This window comes from Bombus pascuorum, chromosome 2, assembly GCF_905332965.1.
Source record: "Bombus pascuorum chromosome 2, iyBomPasc1.1, whole genome shotgun sequence".
In the NCBI taxonomy this organism is placed as follows: Eukaryota; Metazoa; Arthropoda; class Insecta; order Hymenoptera; family Apidae; genus Bombus; species Bombus pascuorum.
The window spans coordinates 10,347,428-10,367,528 of NC_083489.1; the positions used below are offsets into that span (position 1 = coordinate 10,347,428).

At 29.3% G+C, this 20,101-nt stretch overlaps 7 protein-coding genes across 17 annotated transcripts; 4 read left to right on the top strand and 3 right to left on the bottom strand.

The window, feature by feature from the left end:
* The first annotated feature begins 409 nt into the window (after positions 1–409).
* LOC132916434 (lactosylceramide 4-alpha-galactosyltransferase-like) lies at positions 410–5,734 on the top strand. Of its 5 annotated transcripts, XM_060976447.1 has the most exons (5): positions 697–1,260; positions 1,334–1,452; positions 1,994–2,384; positions 3,239–3,449; positions 4,229–5,734. In XM_060976447.1, exons 3-5 carry the CDS (start codon positions 2,002–2,004, stop codon positions 4,496–4,498), a joined length of 864 nt encoding a protein of 287 aa, XP_060832430.1. In that variant the 5' UTR covers positions 697–1,260; positions 1,334–1,452; positions 1,994–2,001; the 3' UTR covers positions 4,499–5,734. The 5 variants fall into 5 exon arrangements, with proteins under 5 accessions (XP_060832426.1, XP_060832427.1, XP_060832430.1 ...); XM_060976443.1 differs by lacking the exon at positions 1,334–1,452 and having other exon boundaries at positions 410–832; XM_060976444.1 differs by having other exon boundaries at positions 690–832; positions 1,129–2,384.
* A 500-nt stretch (positions 5,735–6,234) lies between these two features.
* Positions 6,235–8,390, top strand: LOC132916423 (probable splicing factor, arginine/serine-rich 7). Its single transcript, XM_060976416.1, has 3 exons — positions 6,235–6,383; positions 6,454–6,881; positions 6,975–8,390. Exons 1-3 carry the CDS (start codon positions 6,376–6,378, stop codon positions 8,114–8,116), a joined length of 1,578 nt encoding a protein of 525 aa, XP_060832399.1. The 5' UTR covers positions 6,235–6,375; the 3' UTR covers positions 8,117–8,390.
* Positions 8,391–8,849: 459 nt separating this feature from the next.
* LOC132916427 (tumor susceptibility gene 101 protein) lies at positions 8,850–11,624 on the top strand. 3 transcript variants are annotated; one of them, XM_060976430.1, is made up of 9 exons: positions 8,850–8,867; positions 9,184–9,259; positions 9,361–9,445; positions 9,576–9,641; positions 9,717–9,880; positions 9,961–10,081; positions 10,150–10,379; positions 10,450–10,805; positions 10,875–11,624. In XM_060976430.1, the coding sequence occupies exons 2-9, from the start codon at positions 9,206–9,208 to the stop codon at positions 11,059–11,061; spliced, it is 1,263 nt and encodes a 420-aa protein (XP_060832413.1). In that variant the 5' UTR covers positions 8,850–8,867; positions 9,184–9,205; the 3' UTR covers positions 11,062–11,624. The 3 variants fall into 3 exon arrangements, with proteins under 3 accessions (XP_060832413.1, XP_060832412.1, XP_060832411.1); XM_060976429.1 differs by lacking the exon at positions 8,850–8,867 and adding an exon at positions 8,874–9,021; XM_060976428.1 differs by lacking the exon at positions 8,850–8,867 and having other exon boundaries at positions 8,874–9,259.
* LOC132916438 (transmembrane protein 258) lies at positions 11,400–12,631 on the bottom strand. Its single transcript, XM_060976451.1, has 3 exons — positions 12,470–12,631; positions 11,789–12,028; positions 11,400–11,704 (listed from the first exon to the last, which is right to left on the bottom strand). The coding sequence occupies exons 1-2, from the start codon at positions 12,470–12,472 to the stop codon at positions 11,789–11,791; spliced, it is 243 nt and encodes an 80-aa protein (XP_060832434.1). The 5' UTR covers positions 12,473–12,631; the 3' UTR covers positions 11,400–11,704.
* Positions 12,632–12,698: 67 nt separating this feature from the next.
* On the top strand, positions 12,699–15,513 carry LOC132916433 (protein abrupt-like). 5 transcript variants are annotated; one of them, XM_060976438.1, is made up of 4 exons: positions 12,699–12,846; positions 13,894–14,094; positions 14,185–14,776; positions 14,912–15,513. In XM_060976438.1, exons 1-4 carry the CDS (start codon positions 12,826–12,828, stop codon positions 15,178–15,180), a joined length of 1,083 nt encoding a protein of 360 aa, XP_060832421.1. In that variant the 5' UTR covers positions 12,699–12,825; the 3' UTR covers positions 15,181–15,513. The 5 variants fall into 5 exon arrangements, with proteins under 5 accessions (XP_060832421.1, XP_060832422.1, XP_060832423.1 ...); XM_060976439.1 differs by having other exon boundaries at positions 12,772–12,889; XM_060976440.1 differs by lacking the exon at positions 12,699–12,846 and adding an exon at positions 12,896–13,415.
* A 319-nt stretch (positions 15,514–15,832) lies between these two features.
* Positions 15,833–17,369, bottom strand: LOC132916437 (transmembrane protein 208). The gene is made up of 5 exons (XM_060976450.1): positions 17,230–17,369; positions 16,884–17,036; positions 16,659–16,795; positions 16,472–16,556; positions 15,833–16,302 (listed from the first exon to the last, which is right to left on the bottom strand). The coding sequence occupies exons 1-5, from the start codon at positions 17,233–17,235 to the stop codon at positions 16,168–16,170; spliced, it is 516 nt and encodes a 171-aa protein (XP_060832433.1). The 5' UTR covers positions 17,236–17,369; the 3' UTR covers positions 15,833–16,167.
* On the bottom strand, positions 17,226–20,006 carry LOC132916430 (PCI domain-containing protein 2). The gene is made up of 5 exons (XM_060976435.1): positions 19,757–20,006; positions 19,636–19,677; positions 19,429–19,550; positions 18,870–19,351; positions 17,226–18,787 (listed from the first exon to the last, which is right to left on the bottom strand). The coding sequence occupies exons 1-5, from the start codon at positions 19,775–19,777 to the stop codon at positions 18,273–18,275; spliced, it is 1,182 nt and encodes a 393-aa protein (XP_060832418.1). The 5' UTR covers positions 19,778–20,006; the 3' UTR covers positions 17,226–18,272.
* Between the last annotated feature and the right edge of the window lie 95 nt (positions 20,007–20,101).

A 20,101-nucleotide genomic window follows, 5' to 3' on the forward strand; every position in this document is an offset into this window, starting at 1 on the left:
AGTTTCACATATTTTATTCATACGTCCAGTGCATCAATGGATGACATATCTTTATTATATCTTTTTTTTCCGCTATGACAAGGAAAGAATAGAAAAAAATATTTATCTGAAAATTTTCGGGAGAAGTGTTGGGAGATGAATGTTTATTAGCAGAGTGTCGTTAGTGTAGCCAGCCAAAAATGATGTGTATTGACGAAATTAATCAAATAGTTTTAGTAGTGTTTGCGGAAAAAAGACAATTACTTCGATACAAGTGTACGACGTTATGTTCCTTGAAAGATACGCGCAGAACAAGCAGAACGGCAGAATCAATCCCTGGTTTATTGATTCTGTGAGATGGACTGATTCGAAAAGAGGACAGGGGCTAGAGCTGTTACTGTACTACCCAACTCGTTGAGTAACCAGATACACGGATTTCAAGCAATTGCAATTCTTTCAAAATACTTTTTACTCATCGCCTAGTAAACTAATCTTTCTATCATATCAAAAATAAAATTACGTTGCTTGATTCAATTTTAGAAAGGTTATTCTGTTTTGAAGGGTGTACGGAGACCTTTTTGACTAGTTATATGCATATATACTAATGTTGCTGACCACTCAGCATAACTAGTAAAACTATTGTAAGTTGTAATCGGCTGTCATTGAAAGAAAATGAAAAAGAGGTTTGTCCTCGGCTTCCTGTGCACCATCGTAATTTTCATCCTGATGATTTCCACCGATAACGGTTTCATTCAACACATATCACCGTTCGTGATTGGTGTTTGGAACGACATCACGTGTTACGAAGAAGAAAGCGCGCCGGATGGCCTTCCGGATTTTGATCCGCAATTAGGTTAGTTAAATTTAATTTATCTTATTTAATTACGATCATCCCTTGTAATTGATATTGCTTACCTTATGATACACGTAACAACTGCCTTATTAGAAATCATCTATTTCATAATATTCCAATGAAACATCTCTACATGTAATCGGAACGACGAATCTTACACACATTTTATCTCTTCCTGTGAATTGTGTCGATTGAAGTGTATTTACATACGTCGTTGTTTCTTTGGTGCAAGAAGGCAACTCGGAAGAATTTTGGATGCATTTTTTTTCATTCTCTAACTTGTATGTTTGCCTTAGCTTATCGCAGAAGACTGTCTCCTCAGCCAAACTCGTGAAGCTAAAGAGCAGGTCCTGGGTGGGTGGAGCTAATTTTGCTTCAAAAATTAGACAAAGTTGATTAGGATCGGACCATCCCTTCTAAGGCATTATGTAACAACACAACTTTCTCGCTACTTACATGAGAGGCCGGGGAATCATTAACTAATTGTAAGACATTTTTCAGGCTAGCAAAATTGCGCTTGTGCCTCGCTATTCACCTTCTTGAGGCTAGATAGCTGGCGTTAATAGTGCTTGACTCAATAAACAAATGTTTTTGTCCAAGGACGAAATACAAATTCCAATGTAAATTTGTCTTCTTTCTCTACAAGATAAAGATCATATAACTTCAAGATAGGAATTGTTCAATCGGTGGTTATTTCCGTAACATAATTAATACCCTAAAAAATGTTCAAGATTTAACGTAAAATTTCGAGGGAAGTATTATCTCGAATTATTATGAAATTATTATTGAAAGAAGAAGAATTTTCAATTAATATTTCAATGATATTTTTCACCATGTTTTTCTTTGTTGTTATGTAGATGTGCCTGGTACACCCAAATGCTTCAAGCTAATTGTTTTAATTTAAATCCCTCGTGATACTAAAAAAACCAAACATTAATAATATATCTCATACTTCTAACATTATCACCTAAATTGATAATAACAATTTAGAGCGTGTCTATACCATCACGTGATAAACATTTTAAAAGAAAAATGACCGATGCTTCTTACTATATCTTATCATTTATATTGTTTTAAGACTGCTTATCAGGATCTTTTACCGTTTTATTAGAAAATTTTGTAACAGTATAACTATATATCCTTTATACTAACCGACAACAGATAAACCAATGACGGATAGAAATATCTTCTTCCACGAGACATCCTGCTTCGACAAAGATGGTTTGGTGCTGAACGCTCGTCAAGCATGTGCCGTCGAATCCGCGGCTAAAATGAATCCAAGTATGAACGTGTATTTGCTGTTCATCTCCCCTTCGAAGATTTCGGACCAATCAAGAGAAATGTTCAATCAACTGCAAACCTATTCAAACGTTCGGATCAGGCATATTAAACCAGAAAAATACATGAGGGACACACCTCTGCATCTATGGTATAGTAGTGGCATATTGAAAAAAAGTTATTGGCCAAGAAGTCATATGTCAGATATTCTCAGATACCTGACCCTTTGGAAATATGGAGGAATATATTTGGATCTGGATGTTGTTGTCATCGCGTAAGCGCAATTATATAGCACTGTTAAATATCTACTTGTTAAATATTTATTGTCAGTGAGTTTAGAATAACGTGACTCTGAATTCATGTTCGTATATTCTGCTAACTGTAAAATGACGAATTCGTGAGAATATTGAGAAATCCGTCATTAGTATATTTCATGGAAATATGATTCACGAAAGAGAAAGTTTTCATTGTATAGGCTTTATGGGTGTGCAAAGTCCCGAAAATGTCGGGATCCCGGTATTCGAGACGGTTCAGAAAGAGATCGGCTCGGGTCGGATGAATACCAAAAGTATCTCGGAGATGGAAAATCTCGAGATTCTCGGGAATCTCAGAACTAGTTTTGTTTAATACGATCATGGCTTTGATTAGAAACAATTTTTATGTGCAGAAAAAGTTGTTCGAGATGATGATCTTGGCAACTTCGTTATTCTGCATATTTATCGTCATTTTATATGTTTTAAAATCGAAAGGAAGGAAACTTATTTTGTGAAAGAAATTTAAAATTACTGGAAATGTATTTCGAATTTTCGAAATTTTTGGGAATCCCAAGATTCTTAAGCCCCAAAATTGCTTCTAAATCCATCCTAATCCTGAAAACATTTCTCGGCCCGAGATTATATTTTCGGTATCTCGCACATCCCTATTAATCTCGTATTAAGTATAATAGAGTCGTGAGTTGCTTGCTATATGCGTACTTGCTACACTAAACAAAAGGAATGCTTTGTTTATTTATGTACTTTACATGTAAAAAACAAGGAAATCATGCATGTTTTAATGGATTCTGATGGATTATAATATTTATAATTACAAAACTAATCGATAATATATTATACGAAACGCTTGTGTCAGATCCCTCGAACGTTTAAGAAATTTTGCCGGTGCCGAAGACTGGAAAAATGTTGCTGCCGGTGTTATGGGATTTGACGTTACAGAGTTGGGTCGTCGTATGGCAGATGCCTGCATTCGCGATATGCGAGCAAACTTCCGAGGTGACGTCTGGGGCAATAATGGTCCTGGTGTGATCACTAGAACGTTGCAAAAACTCTGTTCAACTAAATACGTGAGTACAATAATTTGATATTTGTATAACAATTTGATTCGTTGAAAAGTATTATTTTTTTACGACGGCATTGAAATAAATTAATATCGCTATGACGTAAAGTGGAATAAGTATTAGATACGAATTTTATTCTTCAAAGTAATAATATATATTATATATATTGATATATATATATATTAATAATATATAAATGAACGAAGTCAGTAGATCTAAATATGATATTCAGGAAAATTGATAATTTATCTTTATTACATATTGCGTTCTATGCTATTATATTGTATGTAGTTAGAAAATAATGATTATACGGTACGGGAAACTTCTTTAATATATTATTCGTTGTATTCAAATTATTCGTTGATTTAACTTTGAAGAAACGAATATATTCTTTTTTTTTTTTTTTTATTTTGGTTATTTTACAATTTGTCCTTGCGGACATTTGGTAAAGTGTTATATCTTGTTGGTGAAGAAAAAAAGAAATATAAATAAAAAATAATATAGCATGTGGGCGGCTACCCCCAGCGGGGTGCCAGCTTCGTTTTTTCTAAGTTATATCTTTTATGAGGTCTATTGGGTGTTTCCTTTTTAGTCTTCTTGCGATGTTTGTTGTGTTGCACGTTTCAGCTGCCAGCTGGTTCGGGTGTGTTTCTATTCTTGTTCTGTATCTTGTTGCGAATCTGGTAATCTCCTCCTTGACCGTTGGTATTCCGAGGTCTTTCCTTATGTCCTCGTTTCTAACGTACCACGGGGAAACGAATATATAACATTTTATCTTCTCTCAGGTTCGTGATATGACCACAAGTCGGTGTCATGGCTTTAAAGTTTTCTCTCCATCGACCTTTTATCCGATCCATTACGAGAAATGGAAGATATATTTTGAAACAAAGGACAAGAACACAACGATGCAGATCGTGGACAAGGCGATGGCCATTCATGTGTGGAATAAATTCAGCAAATTCGAAAAAGTGGACGTAAATAACGATGTTCCGTACGTGATCATCGCGAGAAAACATTGTCCAAAGATTTTTAACAATTGTGGAAAGACATTTTAAAGAATAGAAGTGAATCTAAACAACATATCTTCTATATCATACCTTGTATGTATGTACATAATTTTTTACAATAACAAACTCTATGCTTTGTAGTTTGTACACTACTTCTTATCTAAATGGCCAATACGGGTGCTTGCACTCATATTTTTCTTAAAATATTGGTAAAAGATAATGCAGTTCAATCAACGATCGTCGCCAGATGCAAAATTTATTGAAAAGCAGATTATTACAATATCAAAGACCAAATTCAGGAAAAAAAAAGTAAAAACAAATAATATACATACATACATATCGTATATCATATCTATCAAATCTATACATATCTACATCTAGTTATGTATCTAATGGATAATAAGGACTACAGTTTTAATCATATCAAACCTTTGTTAAAATATCCACTATTAAATCAAGAAAATTTAGTAGAACGTGAGAAATTACGTTATTTATGAACTATACAAAAAATGATTGAGACATTCGATATAATCATAAATATTCAGATAGGTACATATGTATAATAACTATGTGAACCTAAAAAAGTTTTTCAATCTTTAAAAAACGCTGATATGTACTGTGAAACATTCTTCCGCTGACGCGATTATATATCTTTGCATGCCCTCTTTAAGCAGCATTATCTCATATTTTATTAGCAAACTAAGAAACAGTTGAAGAAAAATGAATATGTATTAAAAATCGCACTTGAAAGGAAAATACGAGCATACGTTAATTGATAACAAGGAAATACATATCAGAAATATGTACTGCGCAAGAGCGAATGAATGTAAAAATGAACATTTCTAACATTGAAATATGCAAATTTAACGTCTAAAAAAAGAGAATGTTTATATTATAAAAATGAATATTTGATGACGTCGAATTGACTGCCTTGTGAACACCCTGTTAATGAACACAGTGTTTGTTCGTGTTCCTATATACATAATATATATTTATATAATTCATGAATTATTATTATGCAAATACAAAAATCTTATTATGCACCCGTTTTGAAAGTTTTATGTGTTTTGTATGCATTTACAACTATTTGCATACCCCGGTTGTATGTTGAGAAAGAAATAAAAAATATTGAGCCCTTATACATGAAAAGATAATACGAACTTTTATTAATTCCGTATATAACCTTAAAAATGAAAAAGATATTATACATATGTCGTATCGCATAAATAAATAGTTAATTGTGCGCAATAATAAGATACGTGAAATAAATGATTCGATAGTGAATATTTGCATCTTTACATTTTTAGTTACATCCATTTATAGATAGGCAATGAAACTATACTCCCCTCTGCTTACATACACTGTAAAATCTAATGCTGTTTTTATATTGACAGATAAAGCTATTAAAACTATTAAATTTCCATAATTAATTAATTATCGAGGTTTTGTAATATATGCGAGCTGCGTTCACGGCTTCATGTACACAAGTGTAATGTTAGGATAAGTATGTATTGTATAGCGTGATGTTTCATTTATAAATTATATATATATTATATGTATATGATATATTTCTCACCTGTGTACACACACACACACACACACACACACACACACACACACACACACACACACACACACACACACACCATACACATTCCAAATGAATTTGCATAAACTGGACTTTTAGATTTAAAAAACGGATATTTTTCAAATAAAGTTGTAGAAATATATAAATTATTACAAAATACCTATAAACATCTGTTATCGACTGATGATAAATCTTCCTAAGGATAAGCTACATGGAAAACATCTAGAGTTTTATAGTTCATGCCCCCAACGTCGCTATGAAATTGTCGAGAAGACGCAAAGAATGTACGAGTTACATAGAACGAAAGAATGTTACAACGTTGGAACCTTGATCTGATATGAAAAAGTAAATAACACATAATATGTTCGTCCATTTTTTGGTGTAATGTATCAATTAAATTAATTTTTTCGCGTAGCGTGTACGATTCGTTCGCATACAGAATTAGTATTGAAGCCGTATCCTTCAGAAACCTAACCTCTTTCAAGTATATTAAAGAGATTTTTTACAAAATTGAGAAAAGAATGGCGGTTGGATCTACAAAAGTAGTACAGGTGACAAATATTGCACCTCAAGCGACAAAAGATCAAATGCAAACTTTATTCGGGTACCTCGGAAAGATAGAAGATATCAGGTTATATCCTACTATAAGGGATGTCGCAGTACCTGTTCAATCTCGTATTTGCTACATAAAATTTCATGACCAGGGATGCGTTGCAGTTGCTCAACATATGACAAACACTGTTTTTATTGACCGTGCATTGATCGTAATACCTTACCAGAATGGAGACATTCCAGATGAACAAAGAGCCCTTGAATTGACAAATAATGGTACAGTTGTTCCAGGTAAACATTAATAATAATCAAATTTTTATCTTATATCATCCTTTCGTAAACTTCATTTTCAGTTCTATATATGTATATAATTTGTATTCATAGGTCTTTATCCTTCTGAGCCTAAATTGCCACCAAATGTTGTAAATGCAATAGAAGGGATTCCTCCAAATCATGTTATTACCACTATGGATCCAAAATTAGAGGCAAACGGATTACCACCTTATCCACATTTACCTGGCCATTTAGATAGCCGAAGGATTGAAGAAATAAGAAGAACGCTTGTCCTTGCCAATTTAGATCCTTCTGTGACAACAGACCACTTATTAGATTTTTTCAGTAATAACAACGTTGAAGTGAAGTATTTACGCATGTGTACTAGAGATTCAGATACAGAACACTATGCGTTGGTAGAACTCTCTGAACAAGCTGCTGTAGTTTCTGCATTATTATTGAATGGAAAACTGCTTATGGACAGACCAATTAAAATTTATCATTCAACTCAAGCAATAGCAAAACCTGAAGCAAAAAGTAACGAAGCAGCACAAAAAGAAATAGAAGAAGCTATGTCCCGGGTAAAGGAAGCTCATAATTTAATTTCGGCTGCGATAGATCCAATGATCGGAATGTTGTCAAAGGACAAACGAAGCCGTAGCGGTTCTCGTAGCCGAAAATCTCGGTCGAGATCAAGAGGACGTAGTAGACGGTCTAGATCGCGCAAAAGATCACGTTCTCGTCACAGACGTTCACGATCACGTCATCGACGAAGATCAAGATCTCGATCGAAACGTTCTCGTTCTAAAGATCGTAGACGAAAGTCACCTTCTCGTAGAAGAAGTAGCTCTCGTGGCCGACATCGTTCCCGCTCCAGATCTCGGCGTTCTCGATCACGTAGATCAAGATCTAAATCCAAAGATCGCAAAAAAAGATCTCCTCGTCGAAGGAGCCGTTCTCGATCTCGAAGTAAACGTTCAAAATCCAAGTCTAGACGGTCTAGATCTAAATCTAAGTCTAGATCCTCGAAATCAAAGTATTCAGAAAAATCGAGAGATAAAGACAAAGATAGAAGAAGCAAAGATAAATCGGATAATGGCAAAAAGAATGAGAGTGACAAGGTTGATAAAGAAAAGAGCGAAAAAAAATCTAGCAAAGAAAAGAAATCTGACAAAGAATCAAAATCTGAAGAAAAAAATAGAAATACATCTGAAAATAGCGAAACAAAGGAGAAGACAGAGTCTGAAACTTAAATCTTGATAAATTACGGTCTATAAAAGTTTATTTACAACTCTCAATCATTTTGTTATTTTAATGTTACGGTATCGTATTTTAATGTTATCGTAATGTATCAATCAATAAAAAATATAAGAATATAATACGGAAGATTCTTCTAGCTTGTATATACAGAAACTGCACATATTAATACAATTGTAATAACATAAATGATGAATACATCTTTATTACTATATTTTAATTCCTTACCTAACTTCTAAAAAATTTGGTAATGAATAATTAATAAATACAGTTATTCTATATTTAATTTTCCTTTTATCGTTTTAAATATTTATAAACTGTATTAGTTAAGCAAGGTTTGATTGTTGTAAACATTTGACATAATATATAAATTTTTTAAACTTTTATAATAATATAAAAGATGTTTAAACCATAGACATAAACAACTGCAAATTATCAAAAGTAGTAATTATTAAATTTGTATTGTTTTAGAAATATTTCTTGTCTAACAGTTTCTTCCCGTTACAATATTCTCTTTGTCATTCATAGATTCATAAAAAATGTCCTCATTTTTTTAAATTTTATATTATAACTGTTGTTATTGTATGTGGCAATAAATAACAAGCAATTTAACATATTAGTTTTTCTCTTTGTGTGATTTTGAAATGTCCGGTATACATATATCCGGGGGCAGCACTAACTCGTAATTGAGGAGCCGATGATTATTGCAACCTCCTTTCAATAATTTTCTCTGTTCCTTGATTCAAAGTATGTAACAAGTAATACCGAATCATGGCATTGTAATGTTCAAGACACTTTAAGTGACAGACGAATGAATCAACTCGGTTTATTTAGTTATAAATTGTAGCAATAGAAAAAATCAAACAACATTTCATTATATGTATGTAAGGTTGACAGTAATGTAAGTCTGAAGTTTTTAAATACGCATAACGAAAGATAACACGGTAATATAATTGCTCCGTAGAATATTCATTGTTAAGTAATTGTGATATTTAACTTCGCTAGAAAATCATTCGTACTTTAAAGGGAAAAGCGTCATTTTATTTATCTTTCTTATATTTAGTAATTCTAAAATACGAGGTTAAATGGTGAAAATGACATCTCTAGATGAAGGGAAAATAAAACAAAGCTTATCAAAGGTGTGTACTGTATATTTCTTTGGAGTATATACATATATTTTTAATATTATTTTTAATACATACATTTTAATGATATTTATAAAATGTATTTTATCTTTTAGTATCAACATGTTGACATCACTAAAAAACATGTCATGAAAGTTTTGAATCTTTATAAGGGTCTAAAATATAATGTAGAACCATTTGGTAAGTGTAAGAAATGTATCTTCTTTAAAAAAAGAATGTATTTATTTCCAACTTTAGAATAACGTATAAAAATAAATACAAGAAACATGAATTCATTAATTTATTGCTAATGTATTTTATCTTATAACAGTATTTAATGATGGAACGCGCAAAGAATTGTTTAATTTACAAGGAACAATACCTGTCTCTTTTAAAGGTGATATAATTAGATACTTCCGTAAAAAGCAATTGAAGAAGTACAAAACAAATTTTTATGTTATATTGGTTTTAGGTACCTATTACAACATTCCTATATGTATATGGCTAATGGATACGCATCCTAATAATGCACCTATGTGCTATGTTAAGCCTACTGCTGATATGGACATTAAAGTGAGCATGTTTGTTGATCATAATGGGAAGATTTATTTACCATATCTTCATGATTGGTTGCCAGTAAGTAACTTGTATATAGTTATCTCTTATTATCCTTATCTTATGATATCATTATAGTAGTGTATCGTTATTATGTTTAGCACACATCTGATTTACTTAGTCTAATTCAAATAATGATTGTAACATTTGGAGACCAACCACCTGTTTATGCTAAACCACGACAAGGTATACAAACAAGTTCTACACCTTATCCAGTACAACGTAAGTATCTGTCATTTTTAAATATTCACATGAAAAATTTTATTATTAAAGAATACAATTTTATATAGCTTTCATGCCTGTACCTGGAAGTGGAACACATATACCTGGCTCTAGTTTTCCACCATATCCACAAAATTCACAATATCCAAGTGGGAGTAATATTTATTCTCCATACATGTCTACTACATCTTCTGGGTTTCCATACCAGGGCTCATATGGTTCATATGGAGGAAGTGCATCAAATTATCCATCACAGGGATGTACTGGCTCCTTTCCATACCCTCCATCAACACAGCCAGTAAGTTATAATTTTTAACAGGTAAATAATATACATTATTAGTACTAATCATTTTTTTACAATTTTCAAGTCACCAACAGTACCTGCTACAGCTGGTGCATCAGGTACAATTACAGAAGAACATATTAGAGCATCTTTATTGTCAGCAGTAGAAGATAAATTAAGACGTAGACTTAAAGAACAGTTTTCACAATTGGTAGCCGAGCTAGAAACATTACGTCGAACACAACAAGAACTCACAAGCGGATTTACCCATCTTACCGACTTGTTCGAAAGATTAAAAAAAGAGAAAGCCGAGCTTGAAAAAAATATAACTATACTCCAAGACAAAGAAGCTGAATTGGAAAAAGAAATTGCAAAACTTTCTGACAATCAGTCAATAGATGTTGATGAAGCTGTTACAACGATCGCACCACTTTATAAACAGTATGTATTTTTAAATAGTTATTTGTCTTCAATTCTTTTAAGTAACATTATTGCTATTTACAATTGTAGAATGTTAAACGCATTTGCGGAAGAAGCAGCCACAGAAGATGCTATATATTATTTGGGTGAAGCTTTACGTTGTGGTATCATAGATTTAGATGCATTTTTGAAACAAGTACGACAGCTTTCACGCAGACAATTTATGCTAAGAGCACTTATGCAACGCTGTCGTCAAAAAGCGGGTTTGGCTGGTTAAACATTCTACTCAATTTTTACGAAGTTACACTATTCAATATTTTATTTTACTACAAACGATGTACGCAGAACAAACTATATAAATCCCACACTAATAGAGGGATAGAGATATATGTTATAAAAAAGAAGCATCCTCGTTATAGAAATTGTATGCTATATATACAGTGATGTATTTTTGTTTCATGTTGTATACATTTTGTTCATAACAAAGAACTTGAACGTAAAATTTTTATACATAAAACTGAACAAAAAACGTACACACGCGCGCGCGCGCACACACACACACACACACAAAATAAACAAATGAAGGTTTAAACAATTATATTAAAAATAAATATCTTTGTTTTACGAAATTATATTTCAAAATGTAATGTATTTAAAAATGTGTAAAAAGTGTGTAGTTTTTAATTGATTTCTTTAAAACTATGGAAAGAAGTCATATACCTCAAATAGTGACTTTAGATACATATTAAAAAATATAAATGCTTGTTCACTGTGTGATAAATGTATAGATCGATCACTACATTGCACGATTTAGTAAAAATACATTGTTTTTATTCTTAATGATGTGAGATTATTATATAATTTCTTAAATGCTATTACACATAATCCTAAAGTTAGTTTTTCTCATTAATTGAATCAATCTGCAATAAAAAAGTAAGGCTTATAAATATTATAAAAAATTACAGTTTAATTGTACTGACTTAAATTTTTAGAAAATAATGTACCTATACATAAATTCCAACCCAAAGGAGTAAAAATAATATACCAAAACCAGAAAATATTGCTGCTACTAGAGAGATTAATAATTCTTTAAACATGTCCCTTGTAAATTTTGTGCTAGTAACTTCATAAACAAAGAACCATGCTGTAAAGAATATTCCAATTCCTAGTAACACCACTGCCAGTAATGGAAAAATTGCAGGATTTATGGGAGAGACATATCTTGTCATAGACTCGATTTCCACCTAAAGTAAAATAACAAGATTTTATTAGGAAAACAAATAATTATTCTCATTTACTTGACATACATAAAAATTTATAAGTATTGTTTTTGTAAAACCTATTTCCAAATTTCAAAATTAAAATTAATGTAAATATAATTACAGTTTTTCAATTCATTTTTCAAGCAGAATAAAATTTTTTGCATGAATGATTTTATAAAAATAATATTACATAAAATACATATAAATGTACGTATTATCAATTAAATAAATATATAGTTTAATATTAATAAATTTTGAAGATGTACATCTTCGGTGAAGAAATGTTGGGAAAGGATTCCATAAAATTATAACTGTATTACAACATAAAATACCGGATTAAATATAATAAAAGGATAATACAATAACAAGTGACGTTACTCTATATGACATAAATTTTCATAATAGAATAAATATTACACTCACCATTGTATTAAATGTTTTGACGTGGCTTATAGGACACGTAAACTTACACGCGACTAACGAGTATGCAATTGTACTCTGCAAACTTCAGTATAATGTACACTCATGAACGCAGTCATATACACAGGTTTCGGCAGTCACTAGTCACTATCAATATGGAAGACAAGTTTCTCGCTCTTTCGAGGCAAACAGAGATGCGTAGACTATCTCTGTTTCTGTCTGCGATATTCATAGTACGTGACACATACACAGAATAAGAACTTTCTTATCTACCATGTTGATTTTCATGATTCAATTTTCGGACGGTTTTCCCTAGACTTCGATACATTAGTGTCAAGACCTATTTATATGATGGTGCCATGGACATAGATATATTCACAGTTTAGTATACTATAATAATAACAAATATTAATATATTATGTCGTATGTTCATATGTTCATGGATCGTGCTTATGAAAGGAGTAAATATAAATAAGCTACCAATAGTTAAAATATAAGTTACTCAAATTTATAAGGATAACACTAAATTCCTACTATCTAGTATTACATATCTTAAAAAGTGAATTAAATAAATAAGCAAGAAATGTTGTCGTTATTGACAAACAATTTACTGATTTGTCATTTATCAGTGTTATAAAATATACCTAAAAAAATAATTTATTAAAAATAGATTTTACGTAATGACATATTATTACATAAATTTTATGTTACATATGTACTGATATGTACCAATATATTTTTTAATCGTGACATTAAGAAGAATACAGCTCTAGTTTCTTAGTTATGATCCTTTTAACTCATGTTAACACTTTATAAATTGTAATAAATAACAATTTTTAATTAGGTATAATTATATAACCGATAGTGTAATGAATTTCATATAATTTTACGAATGCTTTTTAAAAAAATGTTATTTCTCTAGCAAGCATACCTCACATATCTATCGAAGGTAACTTCGTTTTCATTTTCAGCTAAAATTATCTTTTTCTTTATTATTCGTTTAAATCAATTCTATTTTAAATTGTCTGCATAATAATTATTCTATACATGTAAAAAATATATATTTAATATATGTTACACAGAATATTCTTTTTATTATCACTTATTATCAATTTTAAACCTGTGATTATTTCGAAATCAATAGTATGTTTGTCACCATGATATGATTCATAACACATAACATAGTATTATATTTCCATTCTTTGTATTCTTTGATATCTACAGATATTTCTTGTAGGTACTATGTACAATTCTGTATATTTTAAATACTTAGATATAGTAATACTCTTTAATAATCAGGAGGAATTGAATTTTACTTGTAATTACATAAATAATTATTAAATTTGTAGTTATTAATTTTATAATTATATATTTTATTCTTAAGCTTTAATGAAATGTGTTATTAAAGAAATTCCTATTATTTATAGATAAACATGGCAAAGAATTCGTTGTCAGAACAATTCTCCTTGAAGTGGAACAATTTTTCTAATAATTTAACATCTGGGTTTTTAAGTCATCTTAATGAAAATGATCTAGTTGATGTTACACTTGCAGTGGAAGGTCAATTGTTACAAGCACACAAATTGGTTCTGTCAGTATGTAGTCCATACTTTAAAAATATATTTAAGGTATATAAATTATCTTTTTTACATGTTAAATATCTATACCTATATAAGTTGTAATTGCTCAGAAAAGAACTTCTTAGAATTATTTTGTAGGAAAATCCTTGTCAACATCCAGTAATTATACTTAAGGACATGAAGTATAATGAAATTGAGTCATTACTGAAATTCATGTATCAAGGTGAAATAAATATCAATCAAGAAGATTTATCTACTTTCCTAAAAGTAGCACAAACATTACAGATAAGAGGACTCACAACAGAAGATACAAATAGCACAAAATCGTTTCCTAGTTGTGATATTCAATCAGACATTGATTGTAATATACAAAATGTTGCTCAATCAAATTTAAGTACAATAAATAGAACTTCCAAAGAAATAGAAATGATAGATAGAAGAAAGAGATCCCATGACATGACAAAAAAAAGTTATAAGAGAAAAAAACAAGATATGTCCTTAACAGCAGAAAATATTCATGATCTATCTAATGAGAAAGTAGATAATGATAATCAAGAAGTTCTGTTTTTGACGACTGACACAAACAATGAGACAAATGAAATTGTAAATGAGGGAGAAAATATTAATATTCCTGCTATAAAAATCAATGATAATAATAAAAGCGATGATAGCCCTTTGCTACCTTTTCCCTTGAATACTGAAAATTCAAGAGAAAATTCAACTCAGCAAGGTAAAGGATGTATATAGATATCAAATATATAGGTGATTTAAGATTAACATAGAAATAATATTCTGAAATTAATAAAATTTTAAAACCTTAGTAATTAATAAAATTTAGTATTAATACTATGTTTTAACATTATAGATGTTGAACCAGTAATTTACAGGCTTTCTGCACGAGGTCGACCACAATTAGTGCATGAGGGTTATGTTTACAATTTGACTTCTCGCTCTGAGGGTTTGAATAGGTCTCATTATAGGTGTGCTGAACAGCATCGTGGTTGTAAAGGTAAATGTGCGGTTATTGCAGAAAGATTTATGCCTACAGGTGTACATGATCATAATCATCCACCTGGCTATCAATCAGAACATGATTACAGAAAAAAGAAAGGTTTAGATGTAGATACTTCTTAAATCATAAATATTTTAAGCTTGTAAACAGCATTTTATCATATTCTTATTTTGTTACTGAAACTTTAGTAAAAATGAAAAGTTCTTTCCGAGTAATATTGGCATATAGTATGGCATATAATTCTTCATAGAAAAGAAGCATACAGTTAGGAAATATTCATTTGCTGTGCAATTTTATAATAAAAATAAAAATTTAGTACATTGCAATATTGAAAAAATTGTACATTTATAACTATACATAATAGTAACATAACAAGCCAATGTGGTATATGGACCACTGTATTTCAATAAACTGTGATGCACTTTTTTGCGATATATATATATAAAGAAAAACAATATAAAATAGGTGATGAGTACATTCCATTTAGTATTATATTTAATTTTCATTAAAGCCAAATAAAAGTATTTAATTTATGTTAGTTGTTTACATATAGACTACTATTTGTCGTGTAATAAATATAATTCGTTTTTATAAATACATATATGTGTATATATATGTATGTACATATAAAATGAATGTTTTGCTTATTTACATTTAAGTTGTATAAAAATAATTTTTTTCTAAATTATCATACAGAATAATAACTTTAGTAATATATAAAATGAATTAATCCAAAAATTAGAAATTGGAGATAGAGAAGTCGTTAACGACATATAAAACATTAAAAATTATAAAAAGTTTATTTTTATATTACACTTCATAAACTTCTTTTCTTAGATACAAAAATTGCCAAAATTAGTATGATAGTGTTCATAAATATTATTCAATTTGTAAGAAGTTGACCTTATAATTTATGTAAAAGTTTATAAATTCATAAGAGGACATGAAAATAACCTGTTCATAAACATAGAAAATGTAGGAAACAATGCAGGCTAAAACAAAAGTAAAATAATAAGCAGTCTTGTTTTACAATGTTGCTCAACTTTATCCTACACCCATTAAATTTTTTAATATTTATTCAAAATGCATGCTTATTTCTATTTAAAATGTTAATGCCGTCTAGCCATCTTTTTTTCCAACTTCCGTTGTTTCTTCTCACTAATCTCAGGTTGCTCTGGAGTAGAGGCAAAAAACCATGGAGCTAATATTTGTTTCCATATCATCCAACCTCCCCTGAATGGTACCTGTTGTAATAATAAAATATATTTCATAATCTGTTTAAACATTTTATGTATGCTTTAACTCGAAAATCGTGAGGAAATTGTAAGAAAATTATTTTAAATTGTTTTGTAATTTATGATTTATGAGTCAATGTACTATTTTATATTTCTATCATTTGCTAAGTATACTTACAAGAAGCCATAACAACCAAAAGTAATTTGATATAAGAGAGAGTACTTGTACTCCTGAAGTTAATATAATTAAATCTTTTACATGTCTGAAATAACATTAAAGTGTCATTATATTTATCAAAGCTGTTACAATCTAATAAAGTATTATATTATTTGAAGAAATCATTAGAATATGTTGTGATATTTACTCTGCTATACCTCCTTCCATATTAAGATCAATTCCAGAATCTAAAAGCTGTCCGGATTCTGAATATGTTGCATGTGCTATATATTTCATAAACTGATAACTTCCTATATATACAATTGCAGAAAATATGGTTAATGTCTGTAATCATAATACATAATAGAATAATATATGTTGCTATATATGTACACTTTCAAAATAAAAATAATACCTTAAATACAAAACTCACAGTTGATAACGTTGTAAAGTTAAAGAACAACATTGTAACAGTAAAATATATTCCTATTGCCCCAATTATCATATTTTGATAAAAATTTAATGTAGTTTTATTTTCTTCCACTATCTGTTTTGCACCTTTTGTTGCTGCTTTAGTTTTTTTTATCTAGAAATGTAATGAATGACTACTTAGTATTCATATTGTTATAAAGCAATTTTTTTTTTAAATAATAATTATTGATTGACTTTCTTATGCAATGACACATTATAAATCATACGGAAATAATTACATATCCAGAATGGTTAAGATGTAAAAAAAGAAAAAAAAGAACGATATTTTAAATAATACTATAACTTACCGTCATTTTCTTAGTAAATTATAGGTACAAGTATTTAATATATTTAAACAATTAATATCTATTTAACAATCAATACATGACACACACTTAATCTCATAAGTATTCAAAATCGCTTAGGGTTTGTTAAAGCCACGTGAAAGATGTCATATGAAAAAGTCTCTAGGTTAACATTCCATAATCTATATTTCAATACAGATACGTAAATATTAATAGTCATCATTTTTTACGTTTCATAATCGTTTGAAATTCGAAATTCTAATAAATAATTGTAAAAAAGGATTACTTTAAGCTTTTTACTAAGTAATGGAGTTATTAAGTATAGGAAAATATCTTATGATTATATATATATATGTGTGTCTGCTCGGTTAGTGGGATTGTCGAAATTCTTTATATCCATATGAAATTGAAAGAAAATATCGATATATAATTTTCGCAAAATATTTCTTATTCTTAAATTTATCTTTTTACATACAAAATTGTATTAAAAATAATACAAGTTTGATTTTTATATCATTTATACAAATACACTTTTGCTTTGTTGAATATATGTAAATTAAAATAGAAAAGTATTATTACTGCAACAGGAAATGACACATGTATGTAATTATTAATGTGTGTATAATTAAGAATAATTAAGAAAAACGAATACATAGCTCTTCTATTCACTTCTTGTCATAAGAGAAGGATAAAAAGAGCTTTCTATCAGAAAGGGTTTTTTCTCTGTATATACATATTTCATCAAATCTCATTTTGTTATATTACATCACTAAGGAATTTAGGATCATTTAACCATTTTAATACTAATTTAAATTGATCAAAAAGAGCTAATGATACATACATATGTATATATTCTAGATTTCCAAATTTTATTAATTTGTAATCTTAAAATATAGTAAACAAATTTGATTTCATTTATATGATGATGCAGATTATAGATATTTACATTTAGATCTAGAATTGTTGAAGGTACTAAAATCAATTAAATCAATTTTATTGAATTTAAATTTATTTCTTATAAAAAGATACATGTAATCTAAAGATAATTAAAGTATAGTTGAAAGTCTTGGAAATGGATTTTGTTTAGAGATGACTAATTTTTTATGTTGATGAGATATGTATCCTTTAATTTTTCCTTCAAATATTAAATTTGCCACAATGCATTCTACTTCATCCATATCAACATCATCAATTCCTTGCATTTCCAATGCTGAAAGTAAATCTTGGATAGGAATCTGATGTATATTTAATACTAAATACACTTTTTTAAATAAATTTCTGTATGCTATTATCTTCAATTTTTCCACAATTAAATATATTCCTGCTCCTATAAAAAATAATTCGTGTTTTTCCATCACTTTTTCAAGATTGCATAAATCTCCTCTTTTAACAGCTTCCATTAATTCTCCAAATTCCATTAAGTTATATTTTTCTAGTAAGTTATGTTTAGGCATATACCCTAATAACATTTTCACTGGCACAAGATAAGTTAAAATTAATCGTTTGTTTTTTGAAGATTGTTTATGACAATGTTCAAAAGCATAAGTAAGATATTCATCAGCTAAAAGATTAATAAGATAATTATTCATAAAATGATTAAAATGTCGAGTTTATTATAATAACTATCAAATTTTAATACTTACCAGCTTTGTAATCACTATCAAACATTGCTTTACGGCCAACGAAAAATTTATAAGTAATTTGTTGTGCTAATGCAAAATGTGCTTTATATGGGGATGATTCTATTGCCCTTATTAAAGGTTTACATAAATGCAATTTATTTATTCTAAAATAAATTTTCAATAACTGGTTAACTAATGCCAACATTCCCCATCTTTTTGTATCATCTTCTGAACTACGATTGTCGCAAGCACATACTCGAAAACATCCCATTAGGCAATCTGCACATTTCTCCAAAATTTCTCCAGGCTTCACATTTTTGCTGGATCTTGTATTCTCTGCACAAACTGCTAATAACCGTAATTCTAAACATATTACATTCATAACAGGCAACATCCAATTTTCTTCCTTTTGCATCTGAAGAATCTTTGTTAAAGATTGAACTGCAGAACTTTGATAATTATACATAGACAATGGGTCATCTTTATGTATTGCTGTTATAGTTCTAAGGATATAAATATTATAGTCAACATTTAGAATAATAGTTATAAAAATATACCATTATTTAACATATTTAGTTACTTTAAGTGGTAAAGTACTAAGTCATCAAGTGGAGCAGATAAATGTTCCATTGCTTTTGTTATTGCAGTTTCAGATCCAATTTGTGAAATTGAAACATGATTATGCCGTAAAGACAATAAATCCTTAAATTAAAAAATTACATAAAGTGTTTATTACGTAAATTGGTATGTGTGTAAATATATTTTAATGTAAATATATATTATTTACCGCTAAACCATCGCCGTCCTGATTCAACCACATACGTCTGATCTATAAATGTAAATATAACCTCGAAATAAATGATTTCTTTAATTACAGCATATATGTTATTAAATGTTTAACACATTACCTGCATTATATACGAATCCATTGTAACATGTGTAATTTAATACATGTATTTATTTTGAAAATATTTTTGTTTTTAAACTTAATTATATTACTTGAAATCACAAATTAATGGTATATAATCGTATAGCTTAAACACAATTAAATTAACAAATGTCTATATTATCTATTGTTATTCAATAAAATAATAAGGAAAACATTTCATGGTTCGGCAATAAAAACTTATTAAATATATATAGAAATATTTGTTTTATATATATATAGATATATATATATAACTGAATTTGCAATGTACATATCCGTGATACATATACATATAAGCAAAAATGAATCACTAGGAATTACAGTT

Coding starts and splice junctions, on each gene's coding strand:
- LOC132916434 (XM_060976443.1), top strand. CDS start 652: ATGAAAAAGAGGTTTGTCCTCGGCTTCCTGTGCACCATCGTAATTTTC. Junction 833..1,993: donor GGATTTTGATCCGCAATTAG/GTTAGTTAAATT, acceptor AACCGACAACAG/ATAAACCAATGACGGATAGA. Junction 2,385..3,238: donor CTGGATGTTGTTGTCATCGC/GTAAGCGCAATT, acceptor CGCTTGTGTCAG/ATCCCTCGAACGTTTAAGAA.
- LOC132916423 (XM_060976416.1), top strand. Junction 6,882..6,974: donor TAATGGTACAGTTGTTCCAG/GTAAACATTAAT, acceptor TTGTATTCATAG/GTCTTTATCCTTCTGAGCCT.
- LOC132916427 (XM_060976430.1), top strand. CDS start 9,206: ATGGTGAAAATGACATCTCTAGATGAAGGGAAAATAAAACAAAGCTTA. Junction 9,881..9,960: donor ATCTTCATGATTGGTTGCCA/GTAAGTAACTTG, acceptor TATTATGTTTAG/CACACATCTGATTTACTTAG. Junction 10,082..10,149: donor TACACCTTATCCAGTACAAC/GTAAGTATCTGT, acceptor AATTTTATATAG/CTTTCATGCCTGTACCTGGA.
- LOC132916433 (XM_060976438.1), top strand. CDS start 12,826: ATGGACATAGATATATTCACA. Junction 12,847..13,893: donor TGGACATAGATATATTCACA/GTTTAGTATACT, acceptor TATTATTTATAG/ATAAACATGGCAAAGAATTC. Junction 14,777..14,911: donor AGAAAATTCAACTCAGCAAG/GTAAAGGATGTA, acceptor TTAACATTATAG/ATGTTGAACCAGTAATTTAC.
- LOC132916437 (XM_060976450.1), bottom strand. Junction 16,557..16,658: donor ATGGAAGGAGGTATAGCAGA/GTAAATATCACA, acceptor ATGTTATTTCAG/ACATGTAAAAGATTTAATTA. Junction 16,303..16,471: donor TTTGGTTGTTATGGCTTCTT/GTAAGTATACTT, acceptor TTATTACAACAG/GTACCATTCAGGGGAGGTTG.
- LOC132916430 (XM_060976435.1), bottom strand. CDS start 19,777: ATGGATTCGTATATAATGCAG. Junction 19,678..19,756: donor TGGATTCGTATATAATGCAG/GTAATGTGTTAA, acceptor TTACATTTATAG/ATCAGACGTATGTGGTTGAA. Junction 19,551..19,635: donor AGGACGGCGATGGTTTAGCG/GTAAATAATATA, acceptor TTTTAATTTAAG/GATTTATTGTCTTTACGGCA.